General features: G+C 39.4%; 2 protein-coding genes across 3 annotated transcripts; one reads left to right on the forward strand and one right to left on the reverse strand.

The window, feature by feature from the left end:
* The first annotated feature begins 6,929 nt into the window (after positions 1-6,929).
* On the forward strand, positions 6,930-9,929 carry LOC106713872. Its single transcript, XM_014506767.2, has 6 exons — positions 6,930-7,375; positions 7,445-7,570; positions 7,652-7,693; positions 7,859-7,926; positions 9,326-9,529; positions 9,686-9,929. Exons 1-6 carry the CDS (start codon positions 7,042-7,044, stop codon positions 9,779-9,781), a joined length of 870 nt encoding a protein of 289 aa, XP_014362253.2. The 5' UTR covers positions 6,930-7,041; the 3' UTR covers positions 9,782-9,929.
* Positions 9,930-13,792: 3,863 nt separating this feature from the next.
* LOC106713867 lies at positions 13,793-20,214 on the reverse strand. 2 transcript variants are annotated; one of them, XM_014506759.2, is made up of 5 exons: positions 19,726-20,214; positions 18,610-18,843; positions 18,285-18,398; positions 14,966-15,272; positions 13,793-14,843 (listed from the first exon to the last, which is right to left on the reverse strand). In XM_014506759.2, exons 1-5 carry the CDS (start codon positions 19,861-19,863, stop codon positions 14,518-14,520), a joined length of 1,119 nt encoding a protein of 372 aa, XP_014362245.2. In that variant the 5' UTR covers positions 19,864-20,214; the 3' UTR covers positions 13,793-14,517. The 2 variants fall into 2 exon arrangements, with proteins under 2 accessions (XP_014362245.2, XP_014362244.2); XM_014506758.2 differs by having other exon boundaries at positions 18,610-18,858.
* Positions 20,215-20,366: the final 152 nt, after the last annotated feature.

The following is a 20,366-nucleotide window of genomic DNA, read 5'->3' on the forward strand; positions in this document are numbered from 1 at the left end:
CACCGACAGCGAGAGCGACAGGTCGCAGGGGCGCGCGCTGAGCGCCGCCTTCACCCCGCACACCTGCACCTCGGCGATGCTGCGCCCGCGCGACTGCACCTGCACAAGGCGCACACGCCGCGCATGCTCAACATATACTGCGCCAAAGTCTCGGCACAGCTCACTGGCAGGCCCTTGCCGACGGGTACCTCGAGCGACATCTGGTCGATGGCGAACTGCAGCATGAAGAGCGTGGCGTTGTTGTGCGCCGACAGCTCCGAGCGCTCCGTTTCCGAACTCACGCTGCTCTCGTCCTCCTCCTCCTCCTCCACCTCGGCCCCCTCCTGGCTCGGGGAGTCGCGCCTGCCGACGTACACGGATATCGTACAACAGAAAAACGGTTTATAATGAGACATATACGCGGGAGGAAAGCGGACTCACGCGAGGTCGGGCAGACGGCAGCCGATGGCGACGGCGCGCACGGCGGCCAGCTTGTGCTCGCTGAGGTGCACCACGAGCGCGGGCAGCGAGCCGCACAGCGTGGCCGAGGGGTACTGCGGGTCGCTCGTGTGCACCACGCGCCGCTCCGCCTGCACACGCATCATTGTTTACAACAGAAGAGGTGATCAAATTCAAGGTATAAATAAAAAGGTGTATTTTTATATGTACTTTTAAAAAGATTATTTTACAGAATTTTTGTACAATGCGGCCATCACCAACCTGTAGCGATATGCTGAAACGGTCGAGCAGGTGCAGAGCCGACGTGGTCTTGGTGTGTGCGTACTTCCAGTTGTCCTTGGCGCGCCCCACCAGGATCTGCAGGTCGCTCAGCTCGATGTTATACCTGCCGCCAGTCACACCACACAGTCACTAAGAGGAAGTTGCGAGACGGGGAGGGTGTCGGCGCAACCGACCTGTCGTACAGGCTGATGTGGAGGTTGGCGGGGTCCAGCAGGCGCACCGGCGGCGGCGGGTCGGGCGGCGAGGCGGGCGACAGCAGGCTGCCCGGCGGCGTCGAGCACGGCGTCATGAACATCTCTGGCGACGACATCCAACCAACATCACACTTCTAAATAAACTGGCGCTTTAAATTAATACTTCTATTATGATCATCATCGATTCGATTATTGCATTACCTTCGTCGTCGTCCGGGGCGGCGTTTGAGGCGGGGGCGGCGACGGGATCGGGGGCGGGGGCGGCGACGGGATCGGGGGCGGCGGCGGTGGGCGCGTCCTCGGTGAAGTGAGCGTTGGCGAGGCGCAGGCGGCCAAAGTCGACGAGCAAGACGGCGGTGCCTCGCGCGCTCAGCTGCTCCACGAACAGGATCTGCGGCGCCGACACGTCCAGCTCCACCTGCCACGACCGGCGCTCGCCCTGCCCGGGACGAACCGACTGCAGTGTCACAATTTGATTTTTCAGAGGTAAACATATGGAGGAAAACGGCAGGCCGAGTACCGGATGCGCGCGCAACATGTGCTCCCAGTGCGTGAGGAGGCGCGCGCGCGTCTGGTCGCGCACGTGCGCGATGGTGCGGCGCGGCCCCCACGGCGCCGCCACGAACTGCTGCGCCCAGCGCGCCGCCGCCGCGCAGTACACCACCTCCAGCGACATCGACTTCACCCACAGCCTGCGCGCACACAACAACCACTTACAATGTCGAGCTACGTCCGACGACCAGTGCGCACTGCGGGGAGGACTGTGCATTTTTACTTGTAGTCACAATTGAGGCCGAAGGGGTGCTTCTCGTAGGAGAGCTGGAAGAGGGGCTCGGCGGGGGCGGGGGGCGAGGTCGGCGCCGACGTCTGCTGCGCGCGCCACCACGCCGCCGCGCTCGCAGCAGCGTTCATGGCGCTCAGCCCCTCCCGGATCATGCCCTGCAGACAAGGATTACACCTGCTATTACTACCTGCTACTGCGCAACCGTTGAATAATATATCGAGCCCGGCGGCACGCAGCCAACTGTTAGTACTTTTTTATTTCAGAAAATTATTAATTCTGAAACCTAAGTGAATGATTTTTTTTCAGTTACATTTTCATTCGATTTGATCCGTTTAACGCATAAATACAAGATATGATCAGTGGTGGTGGTGGTGGTGGTGGTGGTGGTGGTGGTGGTGGTGGTGGTGGTGGTGGTGGTGGTGGTGGTGGTGGTGGTGGTGGTGGTACCTGGGGCGCGACGAGCACGGGGAAGAGCGTGCCGGGTGTGATGCGCTCGCGCAGGCAGACGGCGCCCAGCGACACGTGCAGCGCGTGCGAGCCCGTGCGCGGCCGCGTCTCCACGCGCACGCACACGCTCGAGAACTGCAGCTCCACCCCCGTACCGCCCCCGCCCCCACCCCCACCCTCCGGACTTGCTGCACCCCTACACATAACATCTCTGTCTTCACCGGCCGTAAGTAAACGAGGTTATTTCTACTACATTCCGTAATAAAAAAAAAATTGCACAAGATTCAGTTTATAAAGATGTTTAATTTGAGAGAAAACAAAAAAAACTAACTGAAGTTGATGTCGGTCATCTGGCTCTGTGGTCAGGTTGAGAGAGCCGCGCTCCAGAGTAAACTCGAACAAGCCGAACACAGTATCGCGTCGCAGCAGCGTGTTGTCCTCCAGCGAGTCCGCGATCACATCCAGGATCTCCTCCTCGAGGCGCGGCGCGGCGGGCGCGGCGGGTGCGGCGGGCGCGGCGGGTGCGGCGGGTGCGGCGGCCTGCTGCGGCTGCTGCGACTGCTGCGGTTGCTCGGACCCACCGGCAGGCGCGTCGGCGGCGCCCCCCGGGGCGTACCAGCCCCACCACAGCGGAAACCAGCGCACCAGCACGCTGCGCCCCGAGCTCGCCGGCGCGTCCTCGGGGGTCGAAGCCGGGGTGGCTATGGGCACTTTGCGCATCGCCACCTGTGTATATGGACGATTTGTTAAAATATCTCTAGCATGTTACCGATGGTTCGAAACAAAAAACCGACAGAATCAGCACCTCACGCAGCGGCTTCAGAACCGACAACGGAGTGTTCCACTCGAATTCGTCCTTGATGGCCTTCTCGTCCGGCGGCAGCGTGGCGGCCGGGTTGCTCAGTACGCCGAGACAAATGTCGACGTACCGCCGCGTGCGCCGCGCCCGCTCCGCGCACAAAGCCCACGTCGGCTTCGGATCCATCCCTGCAACGTGATGAGGTGCTATAACAAGAAGCCGCGACTTGGCGCGGGCGAGCACTATTGAGCGGAGGAGATAACCGACAGCGGTGGTGCGGCGCGTGACAGCGCAGCGCGTACAGCCACCAGGAGCGCGCGTGGCCGCGCACGGGCACGTCGGGGCGCAGCGCGCGGAACTCCCGCAGCCGCGCGATGCGCTCCAGCCCCAGCACGCAGCCGACCACCTCGCTATACTGTCTCTGAAAACGTTTCGTTCACACGATGCAAAACCGATATGACCTACATTTATTACGTCTTTCACATTTTTTCAATTACTCATGTAAATAAAAGCGCTGTACGCACGGAGGTGAGGTCGAGCTGGACACTGGGCAGCGTGAGATGGCAGGCGAGGCGCGGACGTGTGCGCGAGCGCAGCGGCTGCTCGCAGCGCTCGCGGCGCACGCGGGCCCGCGCGGACGCCGGCGCCGACAGGTACCGGTGCTCGCACAGCCACGTCGCGCGCATACGCTCCTACGAATAAGTCATTGTTACGTAATAGTCTTACGGCGGTATATATACGTTGACTGTTTGTTTTCTAAATTAAAAATAGTCCCTATTAATGATAAATAGTATTGTAACTGACGGTCAATTCGGCCAGCGTGCAGGCGGCCATCATTGCTGCGGGCGGCATGGGGTCCCAGTAGACGGCGAGCTGCTGCAACTCGAGCAGCTTGAAGGAGCAGTCGGCGTCGGCCAGCAGCGTGAAGCCGCGCACCCAGTTCGCGTCGCACGACTCCGCCGTCAGCGACTGCACCGTCAGTCCGCACGCGAAAGTCTGCGGCGCGCACGTCACCGCATCCTCGTACCGGATATGCACGTCGGTCAATTTCAACTGGAAACATATTTGTCAGTCAGCTAGAACGGTGTTGAGTGCGGAGCAATGAGCGAACGAAGACAAAACGGAAGGCACCTGCAGGTTCTCGACGATGTTGGCGAGCAGGCCTGTGCCGTAGCTGAGCCAGGTGGAGTAGGAGGCGGCGTAGTAGCCGGCGTCGCGCGCCTCGTGCTCGGCGCGCCATTGCGCCTCCAGAGCGTCCAGCAGCGCCGTCTTGCGCTCGTGCGCGATGTGCGCCTCCACCACGCTGTCCCACTAGAACAACCATCAACATCTCTGTGACCTATACTGTCAAACATGTGGAAGCTATTTTTTTCGTTTTAAATTTTTCAATTTTTCTATTGTCCGATAAAACTACATATTTTTGTAAAGGCATCAAATACCAAAAATATTTTAGAACTTAAGCGACGATATTACAATATACATTATTATCTATCAATTGAACTAATGAATGGCTCTTCACAAAACTTTGGGTTCGACAGCTATATTTTTAAGAAAAAACATACTGGAATTGTTAATAGATAAAACAGCTCCGCTAAAATTGTAATCACACAAATGACACACTCAAGAGTGTGTGCATTATTCATCATCATGTCAAGATAAAAAATATATATAAATATACAAAACAGTTGATGAACATGCTTGAAATGTGTTGTAATTCAATTTGAGTATACACTCCAATACTAGATTAATTTGGCACTAGTCTTAAGATTGAATTCTATTAAAATTGCCAATGTAAAGTAGGTGTTGTAGCAAAACATAACTGTGTCTGATCTTACTATCAGCATGTTACTATTAAAATTTCTTCAAACTGTTCTTATGAGGAAAAATAAATAAAGAAGTACATTTACTCTATTTATGCTATTAACATTTATTTATGTAATTGTTGAAAATGTAATAAACTCCCTATAACTAAGCAAAGTGTACGTGATCATGACATTGCATCCTCAACATGAATAAAAATTCCCAGTAACAAACAAATACATATGTATAAAGATCTACTTAATGTTGGAAAGATGGAAACATTTCATAATCTCTTCTGATAAAACTTTACATCAGTCAGTTCTTTGGTACAATACTTTAAATGGAAATGTACATAATAAATAACATTATGTATATGTATTGATAAAATAAATAAATATAAAGACAATTATTCAATCTTCATTCAGACAATTTAAACTAACTTTTATTTAAATTATCAAGATGTCCAATCAATCTTATCACAGTAGTACAAAGTTCAAGACAAGAACCAAAACATGGATAAGCAATTTGGGTTTCCTATCTTATCCATAAAAAAGCCAATATTACAGCAAATATAACTCAGTAGATAAGTTTTGATATTTGCTATTACAAAAAAAAAAGTAACATTATTTCAAAGTAAATCATTAATAATTTATTTCATATTGATCTATCTTATAGAGTAGGAATAATTATAAAACAAAATATTGGCTTGATATCAAATCTTTGTTTGCATCAGCTGGCACAGAGTGATGCCACTCTGAGGACATGTGACATATTTAGAAACATGAATAACTCTTCTATTCTTTGAACATTATTATAATTACTACATAAATCTATTTAGATGGTAATCAGTACCACACATCTTGAACCTTTTCTTTTTCTGAACGCAATCAAAATAGAAGTTAACTTTATAACAAGATGGTTTGGACTTTGGTACAGATTCCCATGGTTACTAGTTGTACCTAGTTACCCTTAACATATATAGAACACAACACCATACCTCATCTAGGTTCACTGGTGCGGCAACCAGGTAAAGATTCTCAATGGCAATAAGCCAGGGTGCAGAGCGGATCTGGCGCACTGGCACCTGCAGCTGCACCTTGCCAATGAACCCTGCCTTGATCTCCACCGGCAGACCCAAGTGCCGCAACGCATCCTTCTTCAAGGGTAGGTTCTCTAATTCTACTTTGCCTAAACAATTTTATAAAAAAAAGTTTTTTAACAAAATTTTAAAATATTAAATGAACCATGATATATATTAAGATCGATCAGTAATTCTTTAATAAGAAAATAATTTTGGTTTACTGAAAAAATCTTTCTCTGAACTATTTAGCATTCGCTTCAAGCCAAAGCTGTGCATAAACATAAGAAACATCGAGTCTAATAGGAAAACCGGTTGATAAAAGTGATCGTAAGTGAATACATGCAACGTACCAGACAATAAGGCTACGCTTAGCTGATCCGTATTCAAGTTTTCCACATACTTCCCAAGGTAATTGTTCAATACCCAAGCTACGAGGCCCTCCAACATCGTGCATGGTCAAGTTACAACATTCACTTGTAACGGGCCGATACTTAACATTACTTTCTCAAATATATTACTGTGAGATGTCTATTCTTAAGAATTAAATAGGACTACAAAGTTTCTTGGTATAATACTTCATTAAATCTTATTCAATTAACTACTTCGCTCTTTTTCAGATATTTTAACAAAATGGTAAAATTTGTTTTCCTTTGTTGACATATGTCTCAATATGACATAACACAGTCATTTTTTTATATTTTATGTATGGCCTTGCCACTAGACTTTTAAGCTAAACACTTTAACAAATTAAACAAGACAGCCTTATGGATTATAGTTAAAAAAAATCAAAATCAAATCAAAACCTCTTTGAACATAAAACTGAGACATGTAAGAATTGAGTATATAAGAGCTCTTACTTTATTAATTTTAAAAAAATATAAAATAAATATTGTTCAATAAGCAGTGTTATATGTTGTAAATAAACAAGGTCTAATCGTAGATATCTCATATACCTAGAATAAGTAGTCTAAGCTTAAGAGCACTACTTTTGGAGGTGGTATTGAAAGAAATTCATCGATATCTACATTTCTTAAAAAAAATATTTCTATGTAACTGGAGGATTTTATTATTTATGACATTTGACATTGACATATTTGACAGCAGTGTACGAAAGACGTAGCGTAAATTCTCTTTTATAAATGAGTATGATCTCAAAGAAACCGGGACTTGTTTGTGTTTGATTGTTTACACTTAAATTTTGACTCACCTTTTCAAAATGAAAGCAATACATGCAATGAAAAGGTTTTGTGGTACATCAATGTTTTATTTCAACACTTGTGGTCATCAAAGACTATCAAAACTTCAAGTACGGCATAGTGTCACAGTGGGAACGTTAAAGTTAAAAAAAATAGTTCCAGATTTAGTTAATATCCGTAACTTGGGTTTAGGACCAACTTCTAAGGATTTCGAAGAACCTACACAAATATCCGGTCCTCTAACAAAAGTTCACGCCACAGAACTTGTCCTACATTTAAACGACGAAGAGAGGAAGGTACTGTTTAACGCATTACAAGAATATGAATCGAATCGCATCAAAGAAGAATTTGAAGGTATTTTATTGTACAATGTATGACAACATCTTTTAGGCAATAAACCAAAAAAGTCATTTATTTTGCTAGATAAATTAGCTGGTCAAAGATGGAGGAGTAAGCTCGGTAGACCTAGTAAAGTGCCGACTCTAGGTGACGTGGACCCCACCGGAACTTATTGCCCCGTCCCCGAAGATTGGCTGAAAAAGAAATATGGTAAGTTTGCTTTTTACAGCTTCTAATATTTGTTATTAATGGCCAATTCATATGCTTTATATAACTTTATATTCTTTTCAGCGGCCACAGTACCAAAACCCACAACTAAGGAACTATTGCACTGTAAGTAACACTTTATTTAATATCTTGGTCAAACTTGAAATCACATATATGTGATTACATTGTTGAGTTTTAATTTAATAAAAATGTTTAAATTTTATTTTCACTCAATAGGCAACACAAAATACAACATACTATGCTATGTCTAACATTTTGTTTGTGTTACAGTGTCCTTGGCAAACTCTATCCCTTTTATTGGCTTTGGATTTTTGGATAATTTCATCATGATTATTGCTGTAAGTATTTTTTTTCATATATTTTGACAAAGTGTTGATCAGTTAGCTATCAGTATTGCTGTATAAAAGTGGTGGTCAACTTAGCATAGTTTAATACACAATTATGTAGTTATATTTAATTCTGTGGTGAGACAATGACAAGTACATTTTTGCTCAGTATGCCTTATTAATATAGGTATTATCACCAAAAAATTCTCTTTCATATATATTTCCTTAATTTTAATTTTTTTTTTTTTCATATATTGAGTGACTTCAAGATTTCTTAATAATTTAATTGCTTATCCTGTAAAGTAATAAAATGACATTTATCATATTCTGATCTATAGCCATAGAATTTAATAAAAGGGAAAACATAAAATTGACAATTATATTTAGTAAGCCATGCCTTGATCTATTGGCTAATAGTGACTATCAAATGGTTGGTCGCCCCTGCTTTATATTGTAGTGATGTCGGATAATAAATACAGTAAGCCATAAAGTAGTGTAACTGAACTGTAAAGTTATGTCTAATGCTTTGTTTATTCTTATTATCTTAGCAGTCTTTGCTAATATAAACACTATTCATATGACTGATTTTGGGATCCATGCTGTAAATGTACTAACAATGTTTGTAGTTACTTAAATTTTCTAAATCTACTGTCACATTTTGATAAATCAAGAAAAGCATAAATGAAAATTACTCTGTTTTTCCCATGCACATAAACTGCAGACCTTAAAAGTTCCATCAATAATGGTCCAGCCGCTTCGGAGATTATTCGGAAAAAACGAACTTACAGACAAAATTGGTTATTATAATAAATAAGCAATGCAAATACGTCAAGCTTGCGAAATATAATTTTTTTTATATTAGAGACTGCAATTTTATGAATTGTATAGATATGAACTGATGGTTACATTACTATGATTAACATAGCTTACGATTATATGAGCAACTGAATATAATAGTTACATAAGAATTAGATAAGTAACTGATAAAACATCTGCATACTAGTTTTTTGTAATCCTTACTTCCTAAATAATATTAAAAATGTTAAAGTAACTCTATCGCGCTTTCGCGCCAAAACTACTAAACCGATTTAAGTCTACAGATAGTCTAGAGCCTGAGAAATGTAGAGACAGCTTGATGTTTATTTTTTATACTGTGTTTGTAAAAGTTTTACCCTCACCGGTGTAAAAACAACAATAGGGAAGAGGGGATGGAAGTTTGTACAGGAATATATCAAGGTTTATATGAATGTTTTGTAAGTGTGAATATGTTTTATTGTAATGTTTGATAAGTTTACGCAAAATAATTAGTCTAAAAAATGAAAATGGGATCGGAAGACAATATTTCGCGTGAACGAAATCACGGGCATAGCTAGTATAAAATACATGTGAGTGACAATAGCGTGTGCTGTAGGGCGACAGCATAGAGAGCAGCATGAGCGCCTACATAACGCTGTCGACGATGGCGGCGGCGGCGCTGGGCAACACGTTCAGCGACGTGATCGGCATCGGTTCCTCCTACTACGTGGAGCGAGGTGCCGCGCTGCTCGGCCTCAGCGCGCCCGCGCTCTCGCCTGTGCAGCTCGACATGCCGGTCAGCCGGCGCTTCGCCAACATGGTAACCTCACATTCTCTCTGTACTGGCCCCAGTGCACTAGGTCGCCTTTCTATCGCTCACGCTTTGGTGTACATACTCAAAGTTGCTATTAATTTATTGTTTTGAGTTCAAAAATGCTCCACTTAAGTGTTAATATCTGAATATGGTGTGTGCCAGGGCCGAGTTCTGGGCATCACACTGGGCTGCTTCCTCGGCATGACACCTCTGCTCTTCAAGGATGACGAGAAGAAGACGGACACTAAAGATAAGTAAAGAATAGTATTGGTGCCTTCTCACTGCTCTCTGCTACTCGGTGGAGAGTGAACCACAACTTTAGTCTTAGATAGCCTTATATTATAAAAAAACTACAACAGCATTTGTTATTGACACAATTACAAAGTTATTGAGTTTGTTTATTCAAAACAGCTTTTTATTTAGTTAAATATCATTAAATATTCAGTAATTGACATTTCACAAATATGATGTCTTCAATTTTTGCACATTTTATTCAGGAAGTCAGCAATAACTTTATTTTTGCATTTACAAATTTGAAGAATTAAATACAATATCTATACAAATAAGCAAAACTTACTTATTTTATTTCTTATATATAAGTTTGTATTTGCTATGTTATGTGTAAATGTCAAAAACTTTTAATCAGCGGTTTTTTTTAAATACGGTGTAGAGAACTTCTTTAGCAATAATTTAGATATATTATTGACATATTATAACATAACTCTACCACCTATATTTATAAAAGCACAAATCAAATATTTTTGTCCGAATTAGAAGCACATGTTGTCTTAATAAATATGTAAAGATTAAATTACTGAAGTTGTAAAGGAATTCTGTAAATTAATCTATAGAAATGTTCTATTTTGTAATTTATGAAACTTGACTCTGTTTTTAGATGAATTTATTGATATAATATATTTGATCACTTGTAACTGATAGATGTAGGTATAGTTAATGAAAATTGCCTTTAAATATACTGCACGTTTTTTAGGTGTTATTGCATTTGCATAATCTGCACTAAGCCTAATGTATGTCTGACTGTCTATGGTTGAAATTTTAACGTTTTGTTTGCTTTCTAAATAATTATTGATCTAATTTTAATTTGCAGTTGTCCGTAACATATTGAATCCATTCTTATTTTTGGCCGTATTACCGTGATGAAATAAATCTAAAACATTAAAAGCATTTTGTTTAACTTTAAATATTGAGATTTGGTAGATTTCTTTTGTTTTTATGATAGTGTTTGACTTTTTTTATTTATTATAACTTTAAGAAACAAAATGGCATTGACATTTCGTGAGTTCATAAATTTTATTTTTATCTATGAATGGTTTGTTTTGTAAACTTATATATGTAGGGTTTAGTTTGTTTTAGTTATGAAAATGAAAATATTATGAGTAAATTATTTATCCACCAACAAAACTATAACACATATTGCTGTAAACATTATGGTGGATGGTAACACCGTAACAGTGTTGCTATATTAGTTTTTAATTTTATTTCAAAGATTATGTACGAAGTTTCACTGTAAATTGAATTGTGAATATGCACACTATGATTTGAAGGATTTTATTGATACATTATCTACAAATGTATTACTATTTTAACATATAAATTAATTATTATCCACAATGCAACTAAATGTAATAAATGTAGGGCATTAAGATAAAACAACTGAAGATAACTAGTCAGTTAAAATCTTTTTTTGTATATAATATTACAAAAAATCTTAATTCTTTTATAATTGACAGTTCCTTTAATTTGTAAATATATTATGTATTTAAATGTAATACTTTGTTTAATTTTAATACAACTCAACATGACGGTTTAAGCTGTGGAGAGAATCGAAACTAGTGTATTAAATTCTTTGTAACCATAGAGAATTAAAAAAAACTCTTTTAAAAATGAAGGGTACAAATTTCAAAGTTCACGATGCCGTGAACTTGATGAAAATAATCAAAAAGTCTCGAAACAGGTATTTTTGGTGCACTTCTGTATATTCTAACATATGTTAGGGTAATTAAAATGCAATATACAGATAACAAAACATTAAAACACATTTTTGCTTTCAGATTTTTAATGCCAATGTTTTTTTTTTATGTCTACACGAGAGTGCGCGGAGCTATATAAATAGTATGCACTAATTAGTGTGTACTTGCACATGTCTAATATCAACTTCGATGACACAGCATTTTGCGTTTCAAAGTTCAGTTTTTTTTTTAATTTTCTCTGACAAAAGACGTGCTGCTGCATCGAAGCTTTACAAATTTTAAAATATACAAAACATAAAATAATTTACAAACTTAAATGTATATACTTTTTAATTTTAAAAGCGTATTTTGATTATAAACTTGCTTAATGTATATAAATGGTCGACACGCGGCAGCTCGCATACTTCAATGACAATGAGATCTTTATTTATTCTGAACAAGTACAAAATATAGCTTCATGATTTGTGTAAAAAAATACGAAAAAGGCATTTATTCCAGGTCATAAAAATAAATAATCAAAATCTGAAATCTGTATGTCTCGAAGCTTGCAAATATCATTTTTAACTAGCAATAGTAGTTTTATTTACGGAAGAGTCCAGAATCATATTAAGAGACACACTCGCCTCCTCTACATTGAGGTAACCAGGTAATATATTAAATACATAAATGTATTTGTAACGACGGAATATGACCCGGTTATTAGAAGATGATACGACGACTAATATTCCGTCCTTGACTGAATATTACTTAGGTTTATTTAAACATTATTGAGTCCACATAGTCAGAAACATACGCATAAAACATGTTTCTCCACTTTTGGAAAAATTTAAGATATTTGTTCAGCAATGCGAACTCACTAAATAACATCTTTGTAAATAATACATCGATTAAAAGAGTTGAAACTACCCTCACTCGGAGATATAAATGATCCGAAGAAAAACTGATGGAAATAAATAAATACTTGCAAGATGAATCAAAAGCCGTATTCAGTAAATTGTATTTTTCTTCAGATTTAAACTTATTTAAACATTATATTTACGCAAGTAAATTTCAAGCTGCCATTGTAATGCGATATATACAAACTATCTTACTTGTGCCAGCATTTATTAACCCAATTGTTTTAAAATAAAATTATCATAAAATAAATATTTCACATCTTAAATTTACAATTAAAAAAAATTATAAAACCCAACAATATTCAAATAATACAATAACGTTATACGTTGTCACAATAACTGTGCAATTCCGCAGCCGAAATACTTGCGTCAAACATTTTATACAAGTGTCACAACAATGGAAACGCGCAGTTATAATTCGCGGGGTTCCCAACACAAAAATAAGTCAGTCTTAAATCATAATATTGCAAACTGACAGCTATCGAAATATTTACATGTCTTCAACTAAATTAATTACAATAATCAAATTTACAAACATATCCAATAAAACAAAATATAAGATAAATTAATTACACATAATAAAATGTACATCCAAATATTATTAATAGGATTTTTTTTGTTCCTAAACAAACAGAAAATCGTATAAAACTTAACAAATAGATACGATTATTGCTTCTCATAGTGTAACAATGTTATTTGACCCAGTGAGATACATGCTGCTAAGAATATATGTAAAAACTACATAAGGCATGGAAAATTATATAAAAAAATGTAACAAGACACCTACAGTACGAAAAGAATTTTTAGATACATTTTTCATATTGACAAGGGGCTGCTAGTGAGCCGTCACAATTTAGTTTATCTTAAGCCCATCAGGTGAGCAATTTTGATTTAATTTATCTTTTTTTCTTTCTACTTACTTATATATCTATTAATATATAGGAGAAAATAATACTTTCAAACAATTTGACACTACCAATATGAGATTATCAGAGTTTAGTGTCATTAAGAGCGGCCACAAGTCTATCAGGAATAGAGTTCCTCTGGTGTTGAAGATGTTCAGAGGAAACGCGACACTGATCTATTAAAACGAAACAGAATGGTGGGGCCCATTCCTTCGCTGTGGAGAAATTTTATATTTTTAGCTGCCATTTTTACATATTACCTTGACTCAAGCTGCCCTCGTTGTTAAATTAACTTCAAATTATCGCGATCAGTACAATAAGATGTAATTCAGTACAATATAAATGTAGGAACAAACATACACAATGTATTTTTTTATTAAAACTGCAAAAGATATGTATCTATGTAATTATTATTTTAAAATAAATAAATTATACGTAAATCAGTATATTGTATAAATTATAATTAAATTAGTGCGCACATTGTGTACTTTATGTACTAAAATATTATGTACTATTGTACCATGTTATCACAATTATATGTTGTCTTGTTACAAATTATAAAAATAATAAAAAATATATTTGCTAGCAAAAGCGATCCCTCAAATATCCAATATTCTGTACAATATGCTCGTTAATTAACTTTGATATGGCATAAACATCACTTCGTTTTTACCTAATTCGGGCAAAAACTAATTTAAAAAAATCAAATAATCATCCAAGTTTTGCCAAATAAATAATATTAACTTAAAAAACTCGTAGACGAGTCGGATCTCGTCACTTTGTGCACAAACATATGATCACAGTGGAGTAACGCTACAGCTCACAGTTACATATATATGCACTAATACTGTGTATGTAATCACTAACATCTACACTTCTGTTACAACTCTTATATTTAAGAACCGATCCTGTCCCCAGACGACTATTACAATATTGTCTGACTCCCCGCGACCTCGCGACCTCTCGCACTATACATTGCTGTGGGCTATTTAACATACCTGTAAAAAAGTTTCACACCTGCCTTCTTCATATTGATAGCTATTGTAAAACAAAATCGATTTCATAAGGGAGTGAACTGGACAGGGAGCTGCGCTACGCAAGTTTACATTGAAGTGGCAAAACCACCTTCAAGTTGTGCCACTTGCGTTATGTGCGCAGTCCTGCGAGGAGGCGGAGACGTCGCCCGGAGCCCGGCCCCCGCCTCAGGGCCGCGGCGGCTCCGTCAGCCGCTCCGGCTGCAGCTCGGTGCGGTGCTCGGTGTGCTGCTCGACGTGCTGCTCGACGTGCTGCTCGACGTGCTGGTCGGCGCGCTCGTCGTCGGTGGTGTTGCGCTGGAGGTCGGCGAAGACAGCGCGCGCGGCGGCCTCCGACTGGCGGCGCCACAGCGGCGCGCGCTCCACGTACCGCGTCTCGTCGAAGCCCCAGCGGAGGCCGAGCACGATGCTCAGCGCCGACGCGTCCTGCGCGTGGCACCCCGAGTACCGGTACTGCGGCTTCTTGTCGAATCTGCATCCCACAGACTGCGCACCTGCAACCATCATATTAGCGATCTAACAGAGCGGAATTTGTCGACCGTAGAAAAAGTCCACGTCTCGTGTGATCACTGTAACGCGCCCGCGTCGACAAATGTGGAGGCGCGCGTGTTCTCACCGATGGGCATGATGCAGTCGAGGGTGAGCGCGCACTGTATCCAGGGGCGCATGACGTCTGCGGCGGCGGGCGACACCAGCAGCCGCTCCACGTCCAGCATCTGCACGAAGAGGAAGTCGTCTGCGCGCGCGCGCAGGTAGGTGAACATGCGCGGATGCGTCAGCGAGGTGACGGCGGCGCGGCGCGGCCACGCCACCAGCCCGCCCTGCGCCGCGCGCGCCCACAGCGCCGCCAGCTGCGCGCGCGACCCCACCCACCGCTGCGAGCTCTCGCTGAAGATCACTCCGCCCACGCGACTCAGCGCGTGCTGAAAAGACAGTAGCTAGTAATAAACAAAAATATCCTTTGACTGCAAAATTTAATTATTTAAAACTTCGTAACGTGTAGCGTCAATTTTTAATTGTGATAATGAGCCAAATAATTAAGATCTAAATCTATTCCCCGCGTGCTAGTATGTAGATAAGCGACGTGACAAGGACAATACTGTGTAATCATTTTCAGGGTAAACAAATGATAGTTAGCACTAAGAAGCCTAATTACGAGAATCTAGAGTGATTCTCGTAACTAGGCTTCTAAACCGTTATAGAAATGTTATAATTTACATATCAATACATATATTACTTAATGTTATAAAGATGTTTTCATGTAACGACAGCCCCTACGTATTACTAATCGATATCATATCGACAACTCGTATCGGGACATCTCCAGCCTCCGCCTCTATTAACCCATTACTTACAATATTATGGTCGTTATAGTTTTTATATCAATATAAAATATGAAATAAAAAGCTTTTACGTAATTTTGTTATGACTCGGCCATAAATAACCAACATGAGACATAAAATTGTTTAATGGCTGAATAAAATATAAATCACATATTAATGTTATATTTTTAATTTCACGCCTTTATACTCAACAGCAGAGAGTAGATTTGATCAGCAACTGGTAGTTTAATAAAGCGTATTGCTGAATTTATAATTATGCATCCTTAATTATCTAACTATCCTTGGTATTGGTCACATAAACCTTCTTTCCTTATCAATTCCAAACGTGTAGATTCGATATCAACTCCCCAGTGCGGTTGCCGTTATTTATTTGATTGTCGTTATTTGGAACAAGTTATATAATTTTTAAATCCCTATTTCCTGAATTATTAGGAACCATACTTACCTAATAAATTAATAACGTTTTTAACCAAAATACATTAATAGGGAGAAGTTCGAATAAGTCGATAAAGCGTGCAAATTCACACTACTGGTCAATATTTTGAGGACAACAATAAAATCTTATTGAGCGTGTGACGAACGCAATCTATTTACATCCCGTAAAACCGGCGAATGCGCGTGAGCCATAAATCATGGAACAAAGCGCACGTCAAAGTGCCCACATGGCACATCAAAAGATTGCACTCAGCTCAGAGGAGCTTCTCGTCATAATGACAGGAACCAGATGTAGCCGCACGATAATTTTCCTCAGTATAGTAATATGACATTTCTCTCAAACGTTTCCTTCAAGAAATTAAAGTTAATAATTTAATATTAATTTAGCTATACATTAGCAGGTCGACAGTATTCGTTCGTAAATTACATGAGTATTGACTGGAAACATCTGGAAAAGAACATATTTAGTTTTTTCTTCGAAAGTCAATTGGAGGGAAAAAAGAAGCCCAATAATTTTTGTACATGTCTCGGTTTTAAACCCACACAATAGTTGGTTATATGCAATTTAAGTAAGACACGCGCTGACAATATGAAATAATTATGATATAAAACCATTCTGTGGAACGTTAAAACACATTTACGCCCACAATATAAGTATGTCTGGTACAAAAATGGTCATTTCTTTGTGCGTAAAGAAGACAAGGATAAAATAATTATTATACGTTGTCTTGAGGACATCAAAAAGCTATCAAATGACCAGCAAGAAAAATGAACAAGAATCATCAACCGATGACTTGGATAAAAAAATAAACAGACGATGTCGCGATTAAGGAGATATATAATATTATTTTATGTCAATTTTATGATTGTTTCGGAACGGAAATACACTTTGATGAAAAATTTAAATTATTACTTTTATATCAAAATCGAATTTAATCTCCCTTCTAAGGAATTTGTTATTTTCAAAAGGCCCGAGTTCTAACTTGCACGGCAACATAATTTTTAGTTTGAACTCCGTTTCAGATGGTACTGTTCTAATGGCCTATTGCTATATTGCTCATACCGGCGGTAGATTGGGTGACGTACACACTGGGTAAAATGTTGAGCACACTATATAAGTATACACTATATAAATGTAAAAATGTAATAAGTTGAAAAAAAAAAATAATAATACGTGCAAGTGATGCTCTCTACACACTTATTGTGTAAACAGATCGAGATAAAGTTATCATCAACACAATAATTACATTTAGATTACATCTAAAGTTAACTATTACATGATCTGTGTCTGTGGCTCACCACTCGTCACTATCAGTACACTACCACTGTATTAATATTTTACACACATACATACTTTAAACATAGCACAGCAAGTACTCGAAAAGGAGAAGGCTTTAGAACAGCCGTCAGTGATAAAAGACGGAGGAACGCCATGAGTTGGTTCGAAAACCTGGTCATAGTTGAGGATGTCAATTGGAATTAGAGAGGCAGTGCATTCATAATAATTCATTTGTTAGAATAATACCTTAATCACCTTACATTAATACGTCTAACAGTCAGCGTCTTTGATGAAAATAATTTATCAATGAAGGTATTGAGTAGTACAATTAAATTGGTTTATGTAGAATTTTCATCAAAATTAATATTGCAACATAAAAGTTTTATAGCTTATATATTGCGTTTAGTTGATACAGTTTATGTCATGGCGTGATGTGACAATATTACGATGACACCGGTCACGAATTACATTACATTACAAATGTACTCGTAAATAGTACAAATAGAAATACAAACATGCACCTTATCGCATATTCTTTATTCATTCCTACAAGAAACACTCCTTATTTCCGGAACACTCACACCTGGCTGATAACGTGAGCTAACTACATTGCGATAACATAATGTCTGAGGATGTTGTACCCAGCAGCTAGTGCACACAGCAAACGGAAACAGTAAAAGGAAATCAATTTCCCGCATTTTAGTACGAATTTTATGTGTACTTTTATCAGTTTGAATTCCATAACTCAAACCGTGGACTAGATGGGTAGGCAGAGATCATTTGCCGCGATGTTGGCACATCTCTTTTCGTAATGCGTCACGTTTGTCGCTTACCTAGCCCATAGAGTCTCATACCACTAGTTGTATACTGCTACTGACCTGTATGATGAGGGGGCGGAAGGCGTAGATGCTCTCGTCGCTAACATGCGAGGGAAAGGCGCTCAGATCGAAGTCCACCACCGCGCACTTGGACGAGTTGCAGTAACTTGACACCTGACAAACAGATATTTTGTATAGCAGACAATAAAAAAAAAAGATATCGAAAATGTTTGAAAAAAAAGTTCAGTCAATATCAAATGATGTGACATCAAATAAACATAACTAATAATACATATAAAGTAAAGATAAAATTAATCGTATTTTAATTGGAAAATCAATTAAGTGCATCAAAAGTTGAAATGTAGAAGGTTTTGTAGGTACTAACAACAGAGAGGGAGTAGGGCTTGAGGCCTATGTTGTAAAGGAGCACAGTGTAGGGTAGGCGCGCGGCATGGCGTACAAAGGCGACGGCGAGGGCGTGCGCATCACCGCGCGCGTACGTCACGAGCGCGGGCAGCGTGGTGTTACGCCAGAGCTCCGCGCGCCCGTCCAGCCCCAGCAGCCTTCCATACTCCTCGCCCGCCACCAGATGGCTTGCCTCCACATCGCGAAGCTTCTCCTGTGGGACCCACGCCTGACATATTGTCATATTATGCCATATGTTACATTCAAAAGTCAATCTTACTTATATAATAAATTAAGAACACCATGAGGAAGAACAAATAGTCTATTTATAATCCCGGAATTGTGAATGGTATTTGTAGGATATGTTTGATTCACATATTAGCTTGATAAATCAACTATGGTCCAATACATCTTATTGAAATTTGACACAGATACAGAACAAGTACTCATCTAATATAAGAGATATTTTTCACCTTTCTTTTCACATTTTGCAAAGACTAATTTGAGGGAAAAATTTAGTCATACTGGAAATTATCAGTCTATTTTAAAAAATTATATATATTTACAAATATTTATCAGATTAATTGTTGAGGTAGATGAAAGAAAGAATGAGAAGCTTATTATTTTACTGAAAGAATATTTTTTATGGGTATGCAGTTATAAACAATTCAAAAAAAAAACTACATCATGCACCAAAATTGAGAAATTCAAGTGAAACAATCAAGTTCTTATTTATTTATTTGGTTTAAACTCACTCAAAAGATAAGAAACCCATATATGTGATAATCTTATAATAATACAGCTAAAAAAAAACATCCAGCAGAAGAAAGGTAAAGAGAACATAAAATTTTAGTTTTGTATAACTTAAAAAAAACAACTTCTGCAAACCAATTCTACATTAAATTAAAACATACATAATATCTATTTTTGGGACTAATTAAATAAAAATACTGCCATTAGAAATATTCAGATAAGAACATGAGTCAAGGAGTCCTTTGTTAATAAATTGTTTCTGGTAGACAACTAATAATCAAATATTTTAATTTTAGATATTAAATAAAAAAGTAAAAAGCCACTCCTAGAAGTTAAAATTTACCTGAAAGTCCTTTATATGTTGGTGTGTTTGTGTGACGATATTTTGAATTGATTGAGGCGGTTGGGAGTGAAATACTATCAGAAATAAACTTATTGCAAATACAGATGTTGAAAACAGCAGAAAGCTCTTTGTTTTCATTTTAATGACACATGTCCATTCTCCACTAGCGGTTAACACATAGTGCGAATTATTGAACACTTAATAGAGAATTAGCGTCTTAGATATGACTACATTATAGAAAGCAAACTTATAAAATAAAACAAATCAATATCAATGACAGAAGCCCACACACGCCCTGTAATAATTATGTAAATATCGCAGCCTTGACATTATGCAACTCGAATTTTTATTTATCTTTCTTTGTTTAAAAATTCCGAAACCACATTTATATTTAATTACAACGGAAACTTATAAACATCGTAACAGAAAGCTAAACGAACGACATTAGCGAGGCAGCCGCTTCTCGACAAAGTTAGGTTTGACACATTTTATTTTGACAGCGACAGCCGACAGAAAATGCGTAGAACGAAAAATTATAGAGATCGCAAGCAAATTGAATATGAACAAATCCAATTCTAATTTGTGAATGTTTCTTTCCAAGTTAGTATCCTTAGAGTACTCATGAAATTGGAATTTTTTCA

This window comes from Papilio machaon, chromosome 4 (genome assembly GCF_912999745.1).
Source record: "Papilio machaon chromosome 4, ilPapMach1.1, whole genome shotgun sequence".
NCBI classification, from domain to species: Eukaryota; Metazoa; Arthropoda; class Insecta; order Lepidoptera; family Papilionidae; genus Papilio; species Papilio machaon.